The sequence below is a fragment of the Lissotriton helveticus genome, chromosome 7, assembly GCF_964261635.1.
Source record: "Lissotriton helveticus chromosome 7, aLisHel1.1, whole genome shotgun sequence".
Classification (NCBI taxonomy): domain Eukaryota; kingdom Metazoa; phylum Chordata; class Amphibia; order Caudata; family Salamandridae; genus Lissotriton; species Lissotriton helveticus.
The window spans coordinates 1,114,572,912-1,114,590,771 of record NC_136068.1 but is presented as its reverse complement, the minus strand read 5'-3'; the positions used below and the strand labels follow the sequence as shown (position 1 = coordinate 1,114,590,771).

General features: G+C 46.9%; 1 protein-coding gene across 2 annotated transcripts in view; it reads right to left on the bottom strand.

The window, feature by feature from the left end:
- CPSF4L (cleavage and polyadenylation specific factor 4 like) overlaps positions 1–12,496 on the bottom strand; it is a 228,903-nt gene extending 216,407 nt beyond the window's left edge. For both annotated transcript variants that reach the window (XM_078650780.1, XM_078650782.1), the window contains exon 1: positions 12,029–12,496. In XM_078650780.1, the coding sequence (XP_078506906.1) occupies positions 12,029–12,131 (103 nt within the window). In that variant the 5' untranslated portion in view covers positions 12,132–12,496. The remainder of the gene's footprint in view (positions 1–12,028) is intronic.
- Between the last annotated feature and the right edge of the window lie 5,364 nt (positions 12,497–17,860).

Here is a 17,860-nt window from a genome sequence, read left to right as displayed (position 1 = left end):
TGCACGTCTTCCCTGACCGCCATGTCCATGAGTAGGATTTTCTCTATGCCACCAGGGTTGAGCTGGATCCCCAAAGCTCCTTGGTCCTTCCAACTCAGAACGGACGGGCCTCTCTCCGCTACGTACAGCTTGCACTGCGCATGGCGACCTCTAAATTCAAACAAGAGCGGGCAGTATCCCAACATGGGGATCTTTTGTCCAGTGTACGTTACTGGTCTCACATCTATGGGTAAGAGTGTTTCCTTGATCTTCGCCGCAAAGTTGTCTTCCCATACCTGCCTCTGAACAATTGAGATGGGTGCTCCGCTGTCCGCGATCATCTCCAAGGGTATGCCCCCTATGTGCATGTCGAGACGAGGCCTGTCTGTGTTGGAACCATCCATCTCCAGAACTAGGACATCAATGTACAGGAATTCTTCCTCCTCACCTTTGTCGTCCTGATCACTGGAATCCTCTCTCTGATCATGGTCTACCAAGCGCACTACGGCATTCTTCGGTTTCCTGCGACACACCTTCTCGTAGTGTCCAAAGATGTTGCAGTAGGAACACCTGGCCTTGAAAGCGGGGCACGCCTTGTCGTTTCCCATGTGGTTATTGCTACCACACCTGTAACACTGGTTTTTTCCTGTTCTGTGTGTCTTGCTGTCCGCCTGTGATTTAGTGGAGAATTCAGCTCTATTTCCTCCCTGGGTCTTCCGCGTCTCATTTTGCTTCCAACGGTCGTTCCTGTGTGGCACCATTACTCTACACACTGCTTGCGATTCCTGGGCGTCCCTCTTCGCTGCTTGGGCACACCTTCTCGATAGCTCGGCTTTCTTTACCATCGCCCAGATCTCCTTGAGTGGAGCGTCGCCATTCACCCACAATTTCTCCTGTATGTGGGTACTAGAGGTATGCATAATAATTTGATCCCTGATGAGTTCATCATGCACTCCACCAAATTTGCACGTGGCAGCCAACTTCCTCAGTGCTACGACGTACTCGTCAACAGACTCTCCGCTCTTCTGTGTCCTCTGAAAGAAGTTAAATCTGTCGATGGCGACACACACTACAGGCCTGTAATGTGCGTCTAAGTCTTCGATGGCGTGATCAAACACCTCCGTATCCGTTGCGGCTCTTTCCCCTTTCACGATAGTGTCATAGATCCTGAGCCCTTCTGGACCTAAGTTATGGAGCAGGATCTTCTTTTTCCTCTTACTCGTGAAGGGTGTATCGCCTTCCTCTTCTAGCGCCTCCAGATAGTTGAGGAAGTACCTCTTCCAGTCCTCCCATTTTCTTTCCGGTTCTCCACTCTTCGTGAGAAATGGAACTAGCTGGGTGAGGGATGTGCTCTGGCTCGCCATGGCTTGGACGTTCCTCTTGGCTTTTGGTACAGAGACTGTTTGCCTGGATGGACTCCCTGGGGCGCCTTGCTCTCCTCCCTCGTCTTCTCTGTGTTCCCCCTCGCTGTCCTCTCCCAATCCACCCTCTGTGGTGAGAGATGCTGCTCTCGAGCTGCCTCCTGCCTTTGCACTCGATGGGCCTGCAGTCTCCGCCAGCGTGCGCCTCTTTTCTCTGTTTCTATGGCACTAGCAAGGGCTTGCAGTAGTGCTATGGGGCTTGGTACCTTGTTGTCTCCCCGTGGGTGTCTCCTGCCGCCTCGCTGTGCTCTCTGCCTTCTTCTGATGTTGTTTCTTTGTGCAGTAGCCTGTTCTGGGTCCTGGTGTCGGTGTGTGGCCCCTTTCTGGCTTGTGGTCGTCCTGGTGCTTTTTTCGCACTTTTTTTTTTTCTCTTGCCGGCTCCTCTGCTGCGCTCCGTGGTCGTTTTCCGCCTCACGCGATATGCGTGCGCACCGCAGGGGTCGCGTGAGCGTTCGGGTTCTTCACTCGTCCCGACTCGTCGCCATTGTAAAGGAGTACAAACGCCGTTATGAGTTTGTACATATACTTTATTCAGGAGCGCCGGGGCTGGCTTACCTAGCGGTCGGCGCCAGGGAAACAATATGGCCGCCTTCCACTTCCTCCGTGGTCACTTCCTGTTCCGCCTTGGAACAACTAGAGCGCTACCACAGCGAGGCCGTGCTTCAAAGGGAGCTGCTCCCCCCGCCCCTAAAAGCTTCTTTCGGCTTCGTTTCTGGCCGTGTCGTGTGGCCAATGCTTGTTTATCCATGTAATGGCTGGAACAACTGTGGCTCAGTTTGGGATTCCTGGGATAATGTTCTGCTATTTGATTAGGAGGGCACTCATAACGTTCATCCTTCCTGTGCCAGGCACGGTTTCCAGCCCAGTACTTTGGACTTTTTCTTTTGATCCCTCACTGTGACCTTCCGCATGGATGATAATGCACTAGCACTGCAGCACAGATGTTATCAATATTTTGACGTTCTGCGCATTATAATCACCTCATGCCAATCCAGCTCACCTTCTGGCACCGGATGGGAGGCACAGGCGTCATTGCTTGAACTCAGAAACATCTTCTAGCACCTTTAACCCCAAGCTCTGCCTTTCTAACTAGGACGGATCAACCAGTACATGCTGGATCTCGCCCCCTCGCACTACGCAGTGAGCACGCAGTTCCGCAAAGGGCACGATTACTCAGTGACACAGTGATTACCCACATCTTGTAGTACCTTCTCCAATCTTATGTTTATGCCAAGGCATGTCCTCCTACCCAGACCGGTGAGCGTCATGCACACGGAAGTGAGTTTACATTGGTACAAATGCACGTCAGGGTTTCTCTAAAATATTTTTGACCTATGCAAAAACCCTCATCTTTATTATTTATTTTTTTAATGCAGTCATATATAGCGCAAACTCGACCTGAAGGTATTGGAGCGCTTTACACGACCACCAGTTACATTAAACAAGGCCACACTCCTTTTTGGTAGGCACTGGGAGATTAAGTGATTTGACCAGAGTCACATGATGTTGAGCCGACGCCGAGACTCGAACCTGGATCCCCAGCTCCAAAGTAAGCAGCTCTGGTGTTACGTCCCCTTCCGTTTTGTAAGGTGTTCCCTACCCATTCCGACCCTCGATAGGGATTGACTCCTGCTCGAGAAGGATGGACTCTCCATCCCCAGGTTCCAAAGTCAGTAGCTCTGTCCGCTACGCCACACCCTCACCCACCCAGCTCTCCCCTATCTGTTTCCTCCTCTACCCCACCTTCCCATGGTCTCTGCCTCTCTCCCCACATGCTTTCTCTTTTTTATTTGCCCTTCTAACTGTTTCCTCTTTTCCACCTCCTCTCCACCGCCCTCAGCATATTTCTGCATCTTTTTCACGCCTTTCTCTGCCCCATCTTTTCTTAGTCTTTTCTCTCAACTTTCACCATCTGTTCTTTCTCTCTCTCAGCTGGCCGACCATGCTTTCCCCTTCTCTCACGGTTCACTCTCACTGTTCCAACACTCGGTCTCTCCATCTCTGTTGATATCCTTCCGTCCTCCTTTCTCACCATCATTTCTCACTCAGTTTCACTCTCTAGCAGTGCAACAGTCTTTGAACTCTAATTCTACGTCCATAAGCACAGCGCTGCTCCTGGCACCATCATTCAAGGTCAGCTGTCACATTCTGCTGGGGGGGTGTTGTTTATATTTGCAATTTGCTGCGGGACGTCTCGGGGAGTTAAACGCTCGCTACGGAGGTATGTGGTGAACTGCAGTCAGATGTTTGAATCACGACTCACTTTCCCGAAGTTTGCACTGGGCAGTAACAACCCTTTTTATTTACAACACTGAGAAATAGCAGAGAAGTGGTATATTGGCCCGAGAGCATCAAAGCTCTTTAGCCGAGCACCAGTTACATTACACAAAGTCATGGCGTTTTTAAAGCACGGGGAAATAAAGTGATTTGCCCAGGATCACAGGATGTTGAGCCGTAACCGGTACTCGAACCTGGTTCCCCAGTTCAAAAACTGGCAGGTTCGTCTCTTACGCCACATCTGCTCAGTATTTACTGTAAACGCTAAATTAATAAAAGTGTCATTGTAAGATGCTTGGCAAGCCACACAGGAGGTTGGTTAACATCAGGGAGACTGTGCAGGCCTGCCAAGCCTCTCTGGGGCCCACAAACATCCTCCTTTTGGAGGACACGACATGGCCACGCCCCATTCGGTAAATGCATTTCTCACACAAAGTACACACTGTCCTCGCGTGTGATCCTCTGTATTAGAAGCCACAGTTCATGTGACACATCTCATCCCGTTGGCTGCATGCCCTCAGACAAGAGCCCGTCCCCAATATACACTCCCTGCTTCACGCTTCCAAGTGCAGATTTTCAGTTTTCCGGGAATCCCGAAGCTTTGGAGTGTCCCTGGAAAAGTAGGGGTGAACTCCCTTTATGTTTATGCCAAGGCATGTCCTCCCACCCAGACCGGTGAGCGTGATGCACACGAAAGTGAGTTTACATTGGTGCAAATGCACGTCAGGGTTTCTCTAAAATATTTTTGACCTATGCAAAAACCCTCATCTTTATTATTTGGTTTTTTTATGCAGTTTTATATAGCGGGAACTCGACCCGAAGGTATTGGAGCGCTTTACACGACCACCAGTTACATTAAACAAGGCCACACTCCTTTTTGGTTGGCACTGGGAGATTAAGTGATTTGACCAGAGTCCCATGATGTTGAGCCGACGCCGAGACTCGAACCTGGATCCCCAGCTCCAAAGTAAGCAGCTCTGGTGTTTAACCATCTTTTCAACGTGCTATTTTACATTTTTATTAAAGCAGTTCCTGTGACTGCATGTATTCTTCTGCTTTGCATTTCCCTAGACTAGTACTGTAGTGTAGCTGCCCTTTCCATTTGCTTCCCGAGCCGCCTGCCTGCTTCACACCTCAACGGAATGCGACCCCCGCCCACGCAATGGCAATGCCGAGAGCCAGTTTCTGTTTGATCAGATTCCACTTTGCTGGCTTCACGCTGGGTCGGTACCTCCTTCCCTTGTGACAGATTGTCGCGATAATGCATTCTCTGCAGAGCAACGGGTTTATCAGAGATGTCTCATGTGTGTCTCGTTGTGAGAGCTGGGTACACTCTTTTGTGTATGGGTGGCACATCAAGTTTCTCTGTGCAAAGCGAGGTAGGTAGTGTTACACTGAAAACAATGTATTATATTTTTCCCCAGCGCCACGTCTGTTCTGTACCAAAAGTGTTTTTATGTCTCAAGATTAAAGCTATATATTTTCATACATCGTTTCCTCTTGCTTAATGCTTTCATTTTAAAGAAGTATGTATTTCATCATTTTATCTTTGCTTGTGTTTTATTTACGCGTCGGATTTTCTCTGATTTTCCTAAAGATGTTTATCCAAAAAGGCTCAGTTTGAGCATGCAGTAACTGGAGTGCTTCATATTTAAAAAAAAAAACACACACACACACGAGGTAGGAGAATGCGTGCAGTGGCAATTACAGGTAGTGGCAATAATTTCCACAAGACACAATTGACAGTTTAATAGAGAAAAGTCAGGTTGAGTTATACAACTCAGCATTTGTAAAAAGGGTTCTCTGGGCCCTCATCTCCCACCCGACTGTATTGGTGGAACTGTCTCTCCTCCTGTGCTTATTATGCACGGCCATGTGCGGTTATTGGATGAAATGCGCACTCACTTCCACAGCCGGCAACTGTGGTTGAACTGCTGGCCCCAGGATAAAATTCCAGAGAGTCGATTCATCCTCTCAACCTTGCGAGTTTGCTAAAATTAGTACACCTGAGCTGGCTTAAAACAAACATGCAATATGCCACCTTCTACAAATATGCATGTTATGTTATATGGTGGACTTATTCAAATGAACCCTTGCGTTGACGTGTGCCTGCCCTCAACCCACCGGAGGCCATGCCAGTGGCTAAGGGTTATGAAAGCTTGCTGACTGGAGGCTGCTGTCATGGATGTAGAACTCCACACCGCCGCTCGACTCCACACCGCCGCTCGACTCCACACCGCCGCTCGACTCCACACCGCCGCTCGACTCCACACCGCCGCTCGACTCCACACCGCCGCTCGACTCCACACCGCCGCTCGACTCCACACCGCCGCTCGACTCCACACCGCCGCTCGACTCCACACCGCCGCTCGACTCCACACCGCCGCTCGACTCCACACCGCCGCTCGACTCCACACCGCCGCTCGACTCCACACCGCCGCTCGACTCCACACCGCCGCTCGACTCCACACCGCCGCTCGACTCCACACCGCCGCTCGACTCCACACCACCGCTCGACTCCACACCACCGCTCGACTCCACACCACCGCTCGACTCCACACCACCGCTCGACTCCACACCACCGCTCGACTCCACATCTCCGCTCAACTCCACATCTCCTCTCAACTCCACATCACTGCTACATCCATCCATCCCCCCACTCCATCCATCTATTCCCCCGACTCCATCCATCCCTCCCCACACTGCATCCCTCCCCGCCCCACACTCCATCCCTCCCCCACACTCCATCCCTCCCCCGCTCCACCCTCCATCCCTCCCCCGCTCCACACTCCAACCCTCCCCCGCTTCACACTCCAACCCTCCCCCGCTTCACACTCCATCCCTCCCCCGCCCCACACTCCATCCCTCCCCCGCCCCACACTCCATCCCTCCCCCGCCCCACACTCCATCCCTCCCCCGCCCCACACTCCATCCCTCGCCCACACTCCATCCCTCGCCCACACTCCATCCCTCGCCCACACTCCATCCCTCGCCCACACTCCATCCCTCGCCCACTTGCCCTGCCTCTATCTCTCACCCTGCCGCTATTTATCTTTCGCCCTCCCTCTATCTATCTATCGCCCTCCCTCTATCTATCTATCGCCCTCACTATCCATCGCATCACCACAGCATCACTCAGGGGCACCACAACATCACTATGAGCTACCAGAGCATCACTGAACGCCACAGCATCACTCGTCGCCGCCACAACATCATTCAGAGCCACCACAGCATCAATCTGTGCAACCATTCAACAACAACTGATTCAAATATGCTCTCTCAATGTTTCAAACTTTATTACAAATGTCACAAAAAAATGTTAATATTTCACTTCTGTTCTATTTATCACAATAAAATACACTAAACATAATTTTTAAAAAATGTATTTTCAAAAGTTTAAGCTATTGCCATTATAAATTACAATAACTTTTATTTAAGTGTTAAATATTGAAAAAAATACAACCCATTGTTATTTTTAATATTAATACATCTAAGTCATGTAAATACAACACATATTGCATTACAAATGATATAGGTGTCACGTTTGCAAAAGTAAACAGTATTGGCATTGTAAATGACAACGTTATTAATTTCGCTATTTTCAAAACAAAAACATAAATAAAAAATTTGTCATTTACAATACTAATACCTCTAACTTTACCAATGCGAGCCCTATTGCATTGCAAATGCTTGTTTTTACAGGGGGTGTTCCAAATTTCCTTTAGGGTATTAGTTTCCTTGCACAATATGTATATTTACATTATTATACCTGCCCTTGTTCAATGTTTAACTTCAATAATGTTTCTGTTCTTCTACAATCTTTCTTTCTGGGACGGTTCCAGCTAGTCACAGAATGTTCCTAAAAGACACATTAAAGTTTCTGGAACTGCATCATCTGCACTGTGGGCAGTAAGGAAGTTTTAGATAAATTCATCTTGAGGTCAAGATTTGGTTATTGTCCAGGCTGAAGTTCTGAATGTGTCTGTGTATTATCAATAACAGAAGCATGGGTGAAGGAATGTGTGTGTTGTTATTACCAGTGTTTCATAATTCCTTTCCCTCACTTCTGCAGTACCCGGCTGGGTCCAGTGTGAGTATCCTTTCCCTTCCTTCTTCACCCAGAGGCGCAACTAGAGACAAATTTCGGGGGGGGGCTAAGAAAAAATTTCGGGTGGGGCTAATTCTTCCAGCAGTATGCAGAGTGGAGATGCAGGGGCTCTCTAAAAAGGGGTGAAAAAACAACAAAGCCTCATTAACAAGCAAATGGTCTTTTAAAGACCTGTGAAGTACTCGGGTGTGGCTGTGTTTGTGCCCGGGACGCTGTCTCAGCCGGGCTGACACACACGACAGGGGGGAGGGGCTGAAGCCCTTTGAGACCAATGGGCGTTGCCCGCCTGGAGAGAGCCCAGAGATGGCTACATATTACACATTAGTGTTATGTAGTTTTATATTACATCTTGGTGTTGGGTAGTTAGCTTGAAAACCCTGTTTAACCACTTGGAAGCTCATCATATTCTGCTGCTGCGCTGGGATTTACAAAAACCCATTATTCATGACGAGCTGGGCTCGTCATGAGCGTGCTGGGAGGCTACTGCATGACGAGCCCAGCTCGTCATGAGCGTCGAAGGGGTTAAAATGTTTAGGTTTTATGTACTTGCATGAATAAATTGTTGATGTAACAGTGGGCAATGGCGAGGGACCTCGGATTTATGTGATACAATGGCTGCAGGGTTTACCACATAATTATAGATTTACCACAGTTGCCATATCATTTTACTACCTATTCTTTAGAATTAACAAAGAATGTTGCTTCTAGCTAATGATGATGTAGCCTTGCGGCTAGAGCGGTGGACCTTGGACCTGGGGAACCGGGTTCAAGTCTCAGCAACGATGCTCAACATCCTGTGATTCTGGGCAAATCACCTTATCTCCCAGTGCCTAACCATGAATGTGTACATCTGTAACGAAACTGGTGCTCATGTACAGCGCTCTGATACTCGATGTCTCGGGTCTAGTTTGTGCTATATAAAACTCTAAAAATTAAAAAATATATATATAATGTGCCACCTAAATTGCAATTTTTTAGACACAAATTAGATAACCTTGCTGCATAATGTGGTCCCCAAGCCACATACTCTCAATACTCTTCACAATGTAAAGCTCCGCAGAGTGGTTTGGGGGGGATATCATTTTGATGATGAAATCTATATTCAATGGCAATCCCTGTGAAATATGGGTTCGTATGCTACTGCATTGTGTGTCTTTGTGAACTCCATCTATCCCCAGACATTTATAATCCTAATTGGAACCAAGGAGAGAGCCACCCTCCTCGCAACTTCCCCAAACAGACAGAGTGCAAAAGACAGAGACAGTATCTAAGGCCAAAATGTGACGCAAATCATGCCTCTAGGTCAGCAAGGGCTTGTAATTAAGAGTTGCTGCCACCAACAAGCAAAGGTGAGACACGTCATGCACTCACTCTCTTCTGCCTTGAAGTTGCGGGGGCTGTTAACTTCAGACTGTATTAATATAACTGCATCTACAATGGCCCTCCAGCTTCACGGCGCAATCGGTGTCAGATGGCCAGAATGTCTCACCTGTCTCAGCGTTGGGTAGAAGCGATCATGGTACAGCAGCAGCTCTAAAGCCCTTCACTGGTTACCAGTTATAAGATGGGATCCTATTCAAACTGGACTGCTGGATGTATACATGTATACACTGCTGTAGGATGAATACATGTACTTGGTCCTCCTCTATCTATCCATCAGAATCTCACTCTACTGTAACATAAAAAATCTAGTAACTCAGGATAAATTGTTTTTGAAAGTCCCACAAGTCAACTTTAACATTAAGGCTTCAGAGCTTTTTCTGCCCCAGGCCCTTCTATCTGATGGATTGATTGAGACCATATATGAAGCGCTCACAGCTACTTCAGTAAGCAGTGTTGCAACGCTCTGAGGAGAGTGACCGTGCCAATCAACTCCGTAAGATCTGGACTCTCTCCGAGAATTGCTGAGCTATCCGTCCAACTTGACTTGCTTTAAGAAGGCACTAAAAACACATATTCTGGTGTCACGGACCCACATAAGACCCGCACAAAGAGTCCCCTTTGTAGAAGTGCTTGTGTGAAGTGGCCTGATAGGCAGGCAGGATTCAAGCAGCGAGAGATACCACATTCAATCACAATATGGAATGACCTGACCCCTTATGAGAAAGGAGAACACCATATCACGAAATCCTTGTTTAGTCATTTTAAAGCTCTTCTGTTTTGTGCATTTATTTAGTAAGGCATTGGAGTGCTGTAGATAGTGGTAGCAATAGGGAGAGGAAGCAGGCCAATGTATGAGCCCCGCTACCTTGTCAATTTCTCCTACAGGGAGAGATCTCTTTCAATGTCCTTATATTATGTCAGGTGGCATACGAGACTCCTTCTGCTGCCACGGGGCCTTGTGAATACATCACACAGACCAGTCAGCGAGCCAGCCCAAACCCATTAGGGCGCACTAGAAACCCTTTAACCGATCAATACGTCGCTTCTCTCAGCCAATGTTTCCTTAACTATTTTATTATACAAATAAGAATGGCCGAGATGTGACTTAATATGCAGTGTGTGCTATAGAAGAGCATTCCCTCCGTGTTGTCAGAGCGGGAAATGTTTGAGCACTGCGCGGAAGACTCAGAAATGTTACTATCCACTGCTAGCGTGTCCACTCCTCGTGATCTTGGATCTGCACGACTGCGGCACAGGACATGGACCCCCATCATCTCGGTGAATAATGTCTCACTGCTACAGACACTCCTCAGATATGTTGTGTCACTTATGGTGACGCTGATGGCAATGCACCGGCTCCTCCCTGTGACGTTCTGTCTAGACCCAGACATCTAACAGCGGCCTTGATGTTGCAGTTTTATTTTCGAGCACTTAACTGCCCGGGCACAACAACAGCAAGAAACAGGCCCCAAGGCACAATGATGCCATCTTGTGTAAATGGTAGTAGAGCTCTGATGCCTAACAGGGCCTGGTTCATGCTGCAGCAAATTGAAAAATAAATACAGAAATACAGTCCATAATTCCCATGTGGCAGCACTCTGACTGCAAACAAGAGCTATTCTTACTCCCAATATTACGTCACGGTTAACACTTCAAACACTTCACATATAATATGAATGCAAAGGCTTTGCCTCATCTAGTACAGCCACTAAGATTGCAAGTTTTACATTCCTGCGCTCATGTGATGTTTTGGCAGGCACAGCACAGATTATACTGTCATTTATTTACACCTCATCCCCCGCGTCTTCCAATTAAAATGCCCCAAAGACAAAACAGTTGCCGAAGGAAACTGTGTCAGCCCTTCTACTGTAGTGAAACCAAAGCGCCATCAAATATTTACCAAGATGCGCTGCATATTCAAGGAGGAAATCGTCACTGTGCGTTTAGCTCACCAAATGAACAAGTCCACTTTTATGGCAGAGCGTGCCTAACCCACGTCATTTCCTAATTGTAAGAGAGCTGCCATATGTAAGCAGGTCTGCGTCGGGTTTTCTTTCTCAAAAGCCTCATTTTCAAGTAAATGGTCTTTCAAAGACCTGTTAACTACTCGGGTGTGGCTGCAATTAGATGCTCGCCAGCCCCAACCCGCGAAACTGTGTCAGCCCGGGCTGACACACACGACGGGGGGGGGGCTGAAGCCCCGTGAGCCCAATGGGTGTTGCGCGCCTGTCTTCACCCAACTGATGTTTGAACATCACATGGCTGCGCTTATCAAGTGTTTCTGTTCCAGGTATCTCTCACAAGTTGGTCCCTTCATTCATTCATTTACGCATAATTTTACCACAGGATTCTAGCTTACACCACTCTCTCCCCTTTCTAATCTACAGATGCCCCTATACCACTGGGTCCTGGAGAGACCCTATATTCTTCAAAGGGTCGAAACGCCGTCGACTTTAGAAAGAACGAATCATTTAGAGAGATCAGTTCACAGAGCTACTGGACGGAACCGCATCAAGTGTGAAACATTTTGGATGGGGAGGTGTATGAGCCCTTATGCTCAATGTTAAATCTGACACTGTAAGTTCCAGAATGCAACAGATGTTGGTGCAACAAAACAAAAAAAACACGAAACCAATGACAGGCGTAGGCTTACTTCCCAGCTATAGTAAGTCTGCTGTAGTAGTGCACTGTGGGTGGCTTTCCGAAATAGATCACAATACACCACGTGTTCTCTTGTATGTTCCAAAATGTGCCTCTTTTTATTAACTTTCAAGCGTTGGATTGAGTGCTAAGGATAAATAAAGGTTTGCTGCACGCGCCTCCTCTATTGCCTCGCAGTGTCACGCGCGATCACACTTACTGTCCATTCCATTAAAGGGCAGCAGGAAGGCCCCTTTCTGCTCGTCCACGTCCACCTCGATGTCGAACGTGAACTTCTCCACTCCGGCGATGAGTTCCTGCATCCTTGATCCGAAGGGACAAGCAGAGTCGGCGACAACAGCTTGCAAGGTGCAAGCTGGAGGCGGCCTATCTCCACTCAGGCATAGGCCACGTGACCCAGACACAAGTCAGCTTCCTTCCTGCTCGATGGTTACCTTCTTTAATGGCCGCAGCTGACCGGCTGTGCACACGTAGGATTACACTCTACCAAATGTAAATTACATATCATTTAACCCGCACGTCATCGTACTCAAGCCCTCCCCTCTCCGGTTCCAAATGTTTGCAGTGAGCTCCAGCTTCAACTCACATCACTCTGCTACTTCTGTTCCTAATCAGAGCTGGCTGCAGCTGTCAGTGCGAGAATACCTAGTAATATTACTCAATTCCATGCATGGATAATACATCTAGCTCTTGTCCTTTTCTTTGCATGCTGGTATTAGTAGTTATGTATTTCTCAGCATCCACTGAGCACTACAAGTCCCACAATGCGAAGAGAAAACCGGGACAGGACGTGGAGGCAGCTCGACGTGTCTTTTCTGTTCGTACTTGCCCATAAGCAGGAAGGTGGAATAGGCCTGCACTTGTCAAAAGAATGTATGTTTGCAATCATCAGAAACAAACAGAGAAGCCCAAAGCTGAAAAATGGTGTCCCGGTACAAGCACACGTAAATAACGGGCAGAGTGAACACTGCTGAGCGGGGAGGAGCAGTAAAGGGGAAAATGAAAACCCCGTTTTCCAAAAGGACAGACGCTGTGTTGGAGGGTGATTGAAGAAATGGTTGGACTTGGGGGTTTATTGAAGAGGGCTATCATCGGAGAACCCACGGCCGACGAGAGTAAGAATATAAACACCCCCCCATGGAATGCTAAAGGAACGAAAATAGCTCCCTGAATGTAACCAATTAGAGGATACAAGACATCAATCAAAATGAAGGTAAATAAACGATGAGAGGAGGAGAAACACAAGAGGAGGAAGTAAATCCATCAAATAAGAAGCAACCAAATGAGAGTGATAAGAAAGCCAGCCAATGGTAAGTGATCATGTGAGAAATTGGGCGGTTGGTTGACCCGTAGGAGGCTTGGCACAGAGCAGTTACCGTGAGATTCCTATAGGACCCACTGTAGTTCTCCACTATGTTAGCCTAACTGCAGGTTGTGGGCTGCTTTTGCTTTGCGCGCGTTACAAAGTAACACGTTTATTTTTGCGCAACACTATTATTTTTTTAAATAGGCTGCACATGTTTTGTTATTCCGCTCTTATACTGGTATTCAGTCTGAACTTTATGTACAAAATGAAACAATATTTTGCCCTGTTAGGTCGAGCCTAGCGGCATGCACTGCTCGCTCTGCGAGTCATGCTGTATTAGGGTATGTACTAGCAGCCCCGCCCACTCTCCGCTTATATTTGCCATTCGCTTTGTGTCATTGTCCTTGTTAAATGCTGGCTTCTGATTTGTAAATAGGCTTTTTAGTCCCTTCTTGGTACTGCCTTGTCAACATTTGTTACCGCCCATAACAAATGGACCTTTTACTTGGCTTGTTACACGTTCGGCTATATTCTAGTGGGTGAGCACTATTTTGTTTATGGACACTGATGGGACAATGGCGGTTGCTTTTTTTGGTATCTGCATGCTGAGCGCGGCACCCTAGTTTAAATGTTTTATTAAAAATAAATAAATACATTTTAAAAAAACTTTGATGTTGAGCACGGCGCCCGCTTCAGGGACACTGTGCTCTGTTGTTTTTTTTTTTTTTTTATTGATTACTGAGCGTGGCGACCGCTTCAGGGACACCACGCTCGGTTTCAAATAATTTTTTTAAACTTTAATACTGAGCGCGGCGCTTGCTTCAGGAACACCACATTCTGTTTCATTATTTTTTTAAAAACTTTAGTAATGAGCGTGGCGCCCGTCTCAGGGACACTGCGCTCTTTCTTCTTTTTTTAAACTTTAATAATGAGTGTGGTGCACGTTTCATGGACACCGTGCTCTGCAATACAATAGGTATTGCTTTTGCAAAAGTTTGAACTATTGGTATTGTAAATGACAATGCCTTTTAATTTTTTTATAAAAGCCATTGCCATTTACAATGCCAATAGCACAAACCTTCGCAATTGTGAGACCTGTTGAATTGTAAATGCTTGTTTTTTTCTGTGGTTGGTCACTAACCCATTCTAACAAATAGACATAATAGAGAGACCCAGCCTCTGTTTTCTAGCATGGCATTTCTTATCATATAAGCTGAGACTTGTCGTTTTGAAAATAGAGAGGAGGATTTATACCAGAAGACAGGTCCCGGGATGAGTGCACGCGCTCTGTGCAAATCTGAAATGCAGACCAGCTAATGGCAAATGCTAGGTATGGGGCACGGCCTTAATCCCAGAAATCGCTGATATATCACTATGCGAGGTTAGGCTTAGGCAAATATATATTTCACTATGATAGGGCTTTTCATTGTATACAGTTTATTGGTAATGCTAATTTCTCTGCTCAGTTACATATGTTTTCTAATTGCAGCACAGTTGCTAAATGATAGAACACAGTAATTTCAATAAATATTGTCATTTGTTTATTAAGGACAGGCAGGAGTGAGAGAACAAAAGGTGATGGCCTGTTACTACGGTTCCCCTGGGGACTAGTGTGTTCTGTTATAGGGTGCCAACTTACCTGTTACTCTGGGCAGGTTAGGAGGGCAGGTAAGGCATTATGAGCTAGTCAGGATTCGGGCCCATAGGTACTGATGTGGTACGGTGATTCAGTCCGTACATACTAACGTTCTGTGATCCAAGGCATAGTTCTGTTTCCAAACAGAATACCTGCAACACACTCAGACTCATCTTAGAGGCACTGTGTAAAGTGTTTGTGCTACACTACAAACAGTAATACAGTGAAAACACTACACAAAAAGAATTCCACACCAAGTTAGAGAAATACAGTTATTTTTTTAAATTAAACCAGAACAAAACAACAAAAATCCAATCAGTAGAACTAGAGATTTGCAGTGAAAATAGCATACAAAAACTCAACACATCAACTGTGGTTTTCTGGTTGCGCTGAACCAGGACAAAGTCACATCTTCAGACTGACCGCAATGGAGCGCGTGTCGGCTACAGAGACCCACCTAGGTCCCCTGAACCCACTTTCTTAAATGCTGGTGCGCTGTCTGCACAGCACTGCTTTGCGAGACTTTGCGATGCTCAATGTTGGCTCCAAGGAAGCTGTACAGCGAAGCCTTGCGGGGTGTGGCATAGATTTGCGTCGATTCTGAGGAGCTTTGCGGCAAGGCTTTGCAGGGCTTGGTGTCGCTTTGTAATGGTTATGAGGAGCTGTATAGGGAAGCTTTTTGGGGCCTTGCACCATTTTGTGTTGTATCAGATGAGCTGGCAGCTGTTTGGTGATGCTTTGGGGAGCTTAATATCGCTCAGTGTCGATTCCGATGAGACTACCAGCTGTGCGATGAGGCCTTGTGAGGGTTTGCATCGCTTCAATTTGGTTCAGATGAAGGACCACAGCTGTGCTTAGCATATGCACTTTCTGACCCACTACCAAACATCCAGGACTGGGGTGGCAACACTTGGAAGAGCAGGACTCAGAGACGGCAGGGTCCAGGTGATGGGTTCAAGGTTTTTGGAAGCCTGTTATGTCCCTGAAACTTCTGATCAGGAGGCCAGCTAACTAGCCCTTGGAGTCATTTTGGATTTTGGGTACAACAGATGCAGGTCCAGTCCTTCTCACCCAGGCAAAAGGGCAGCAGGCAACAGGTCAACAAAACAAAGCAGGAGTCCAGCAGAGCTAAAGTCCTTATAGCAGCACTACAGTCCTTATTCATGGCAGAGTATCCACAGGCCCAGAAGTGTACTGAAGAGTTGGTGTCTGAGGTCCAGTATTTATACACAGCTGTGCTTTTGAAGTAGGGGAGAAGCTTCTAGAGGTTTCTCTTTAAAGTCTCCAGCTAAACTGCCTTCTCTGTCCTGACACCAGACTAACTACAGTATGAAGCCCTTTGAGTGGAGGTAGGACACAGCCTATTCAAGTGTAAGTGGGGCTGTGCTCAGCTGCTCCTTCCCTTCTTGCCTGTGATGGCCCAACCAGGTACTTCTAAGCTCCCTATTGTGTGTGGCTGTCTAGGAGGAATATACAAAGCTCAACTATCAGGTACACCCAGTCATGTGACCCAGGTACAAAATGGCTAAGGCAGGAAGATCCCAACTTTCTAAAAGTGGCATTATGACAATTACAATTTAAAATCTGACTTTACCATAAATTAGTGTCGTGACGCCAGCCCGCCTGCAGCTTCGCTTGTCGCCCAGTCTGCAGCCTCGCTCGCAGCCCCACCCGCAGCCTGATGTGCACGCCTCACTTACCGACACGCATCAGCTGGTGAAGGCAGCGCTAAGGCATTCAAAAGGGCTTGTCTACGACGGGAACGTGCTTTGCGTTCCGTCACGGACCCCCACTTAGCTTCCTCAGTTCTCGGAGATTCTTCATCACTTACCTGCATTCCTGATATCGCGTCGGAGAGCAGGAACGTCCTTGATGTTTTCCTCCCGAAGTCTTCCCTGTTCTTCTCTTTTGGGGCATGACACAACATTGCCAATCCCTCACCGGCCAGCCTTGTTTCTTTTTCTTACTGGCAGTTTTCCCTTATGTTTTTCTTCCTGTTCCTGCAATGGGAGAACAAAGTGAAGTATTTAAAGAATCCTAGCTACCAGCCTATGGTGGGATTAAATATATCTAAGCATTATTTTAAATATATACTTATCTGATTCTCCATTTATTTAGCAGAATGGAGTTAGTTCTCTACCTTGATTGATTGCTGCATCTTCTCTTATGCTGCAAGACAAGAGAATGGTATCAGTTACTTATTTGTGAATTACTTTGGTTCACTTATCCTGAACCAGCACCTTGCAGTACAACATTTCTTTCCTTTTAACCTGTCTAGGAAATTAATTATTTTGGTTGTGTCCTAGTTTTTCAGGATAGTATACTATTTCATGGGTCTAATGAATTCAGATGGTGGTCTCCGTTAAGGTTGGTATTGTTTACAGTTATCATTGTTTAATGCTTATATTCTGCATTCCTAATGTGTAGTCTGCATACTTTTTTAATTTAAAAAAAAAAAACAACCTTTATTGAAACTTAGTACGGTACATCAGTGTAATAATGTCCCCGGCGGATCATACATTTGCATCTTGTAGCAGTATATCACACCTTCCCGTATCTACAGATTCAATAACAACAGTCCCCCTTTCGATTACCTTGCATGACATTTCGTGTTTTGTTGGAATAATCAATAAGATATATCCTCAGGTGCGACGGCAGACAACATACCCATCCATAATTCGCCATTCTAGTTGCCAGTAAGTGATATGTAGTCATATAACAAAGCCCATTATTAACCATCCGCTTACGGTGGAATCTGCTCAATTCATCACCTGTATTGGCACTCTTGTTTGCCCAGGTCCAATCTGCGCATGGCGAAAATCAACGGCAGCTCGCCATGCTCAGCAGCACGCATCTCCCTCCCCCACCCCTGTGTCTCTCTGTTGTTGCTCAGTAGTGTCCCCTTGTGCTAACTGATAGTTGGTCAGTGGGCCCCATATGTCCTTAGGCCGGGACTTCATGGGTAACGATTCCGCATAATAGCCTAAGTTTTCTTGCCATGTGGTCATGGTTTGAATCCACCCCTTAAACTTAGGAGCCCTCCCTCTCCCCCAGTGACATGCTACTTGTCTTTTCGCCAAGAGCAGCCC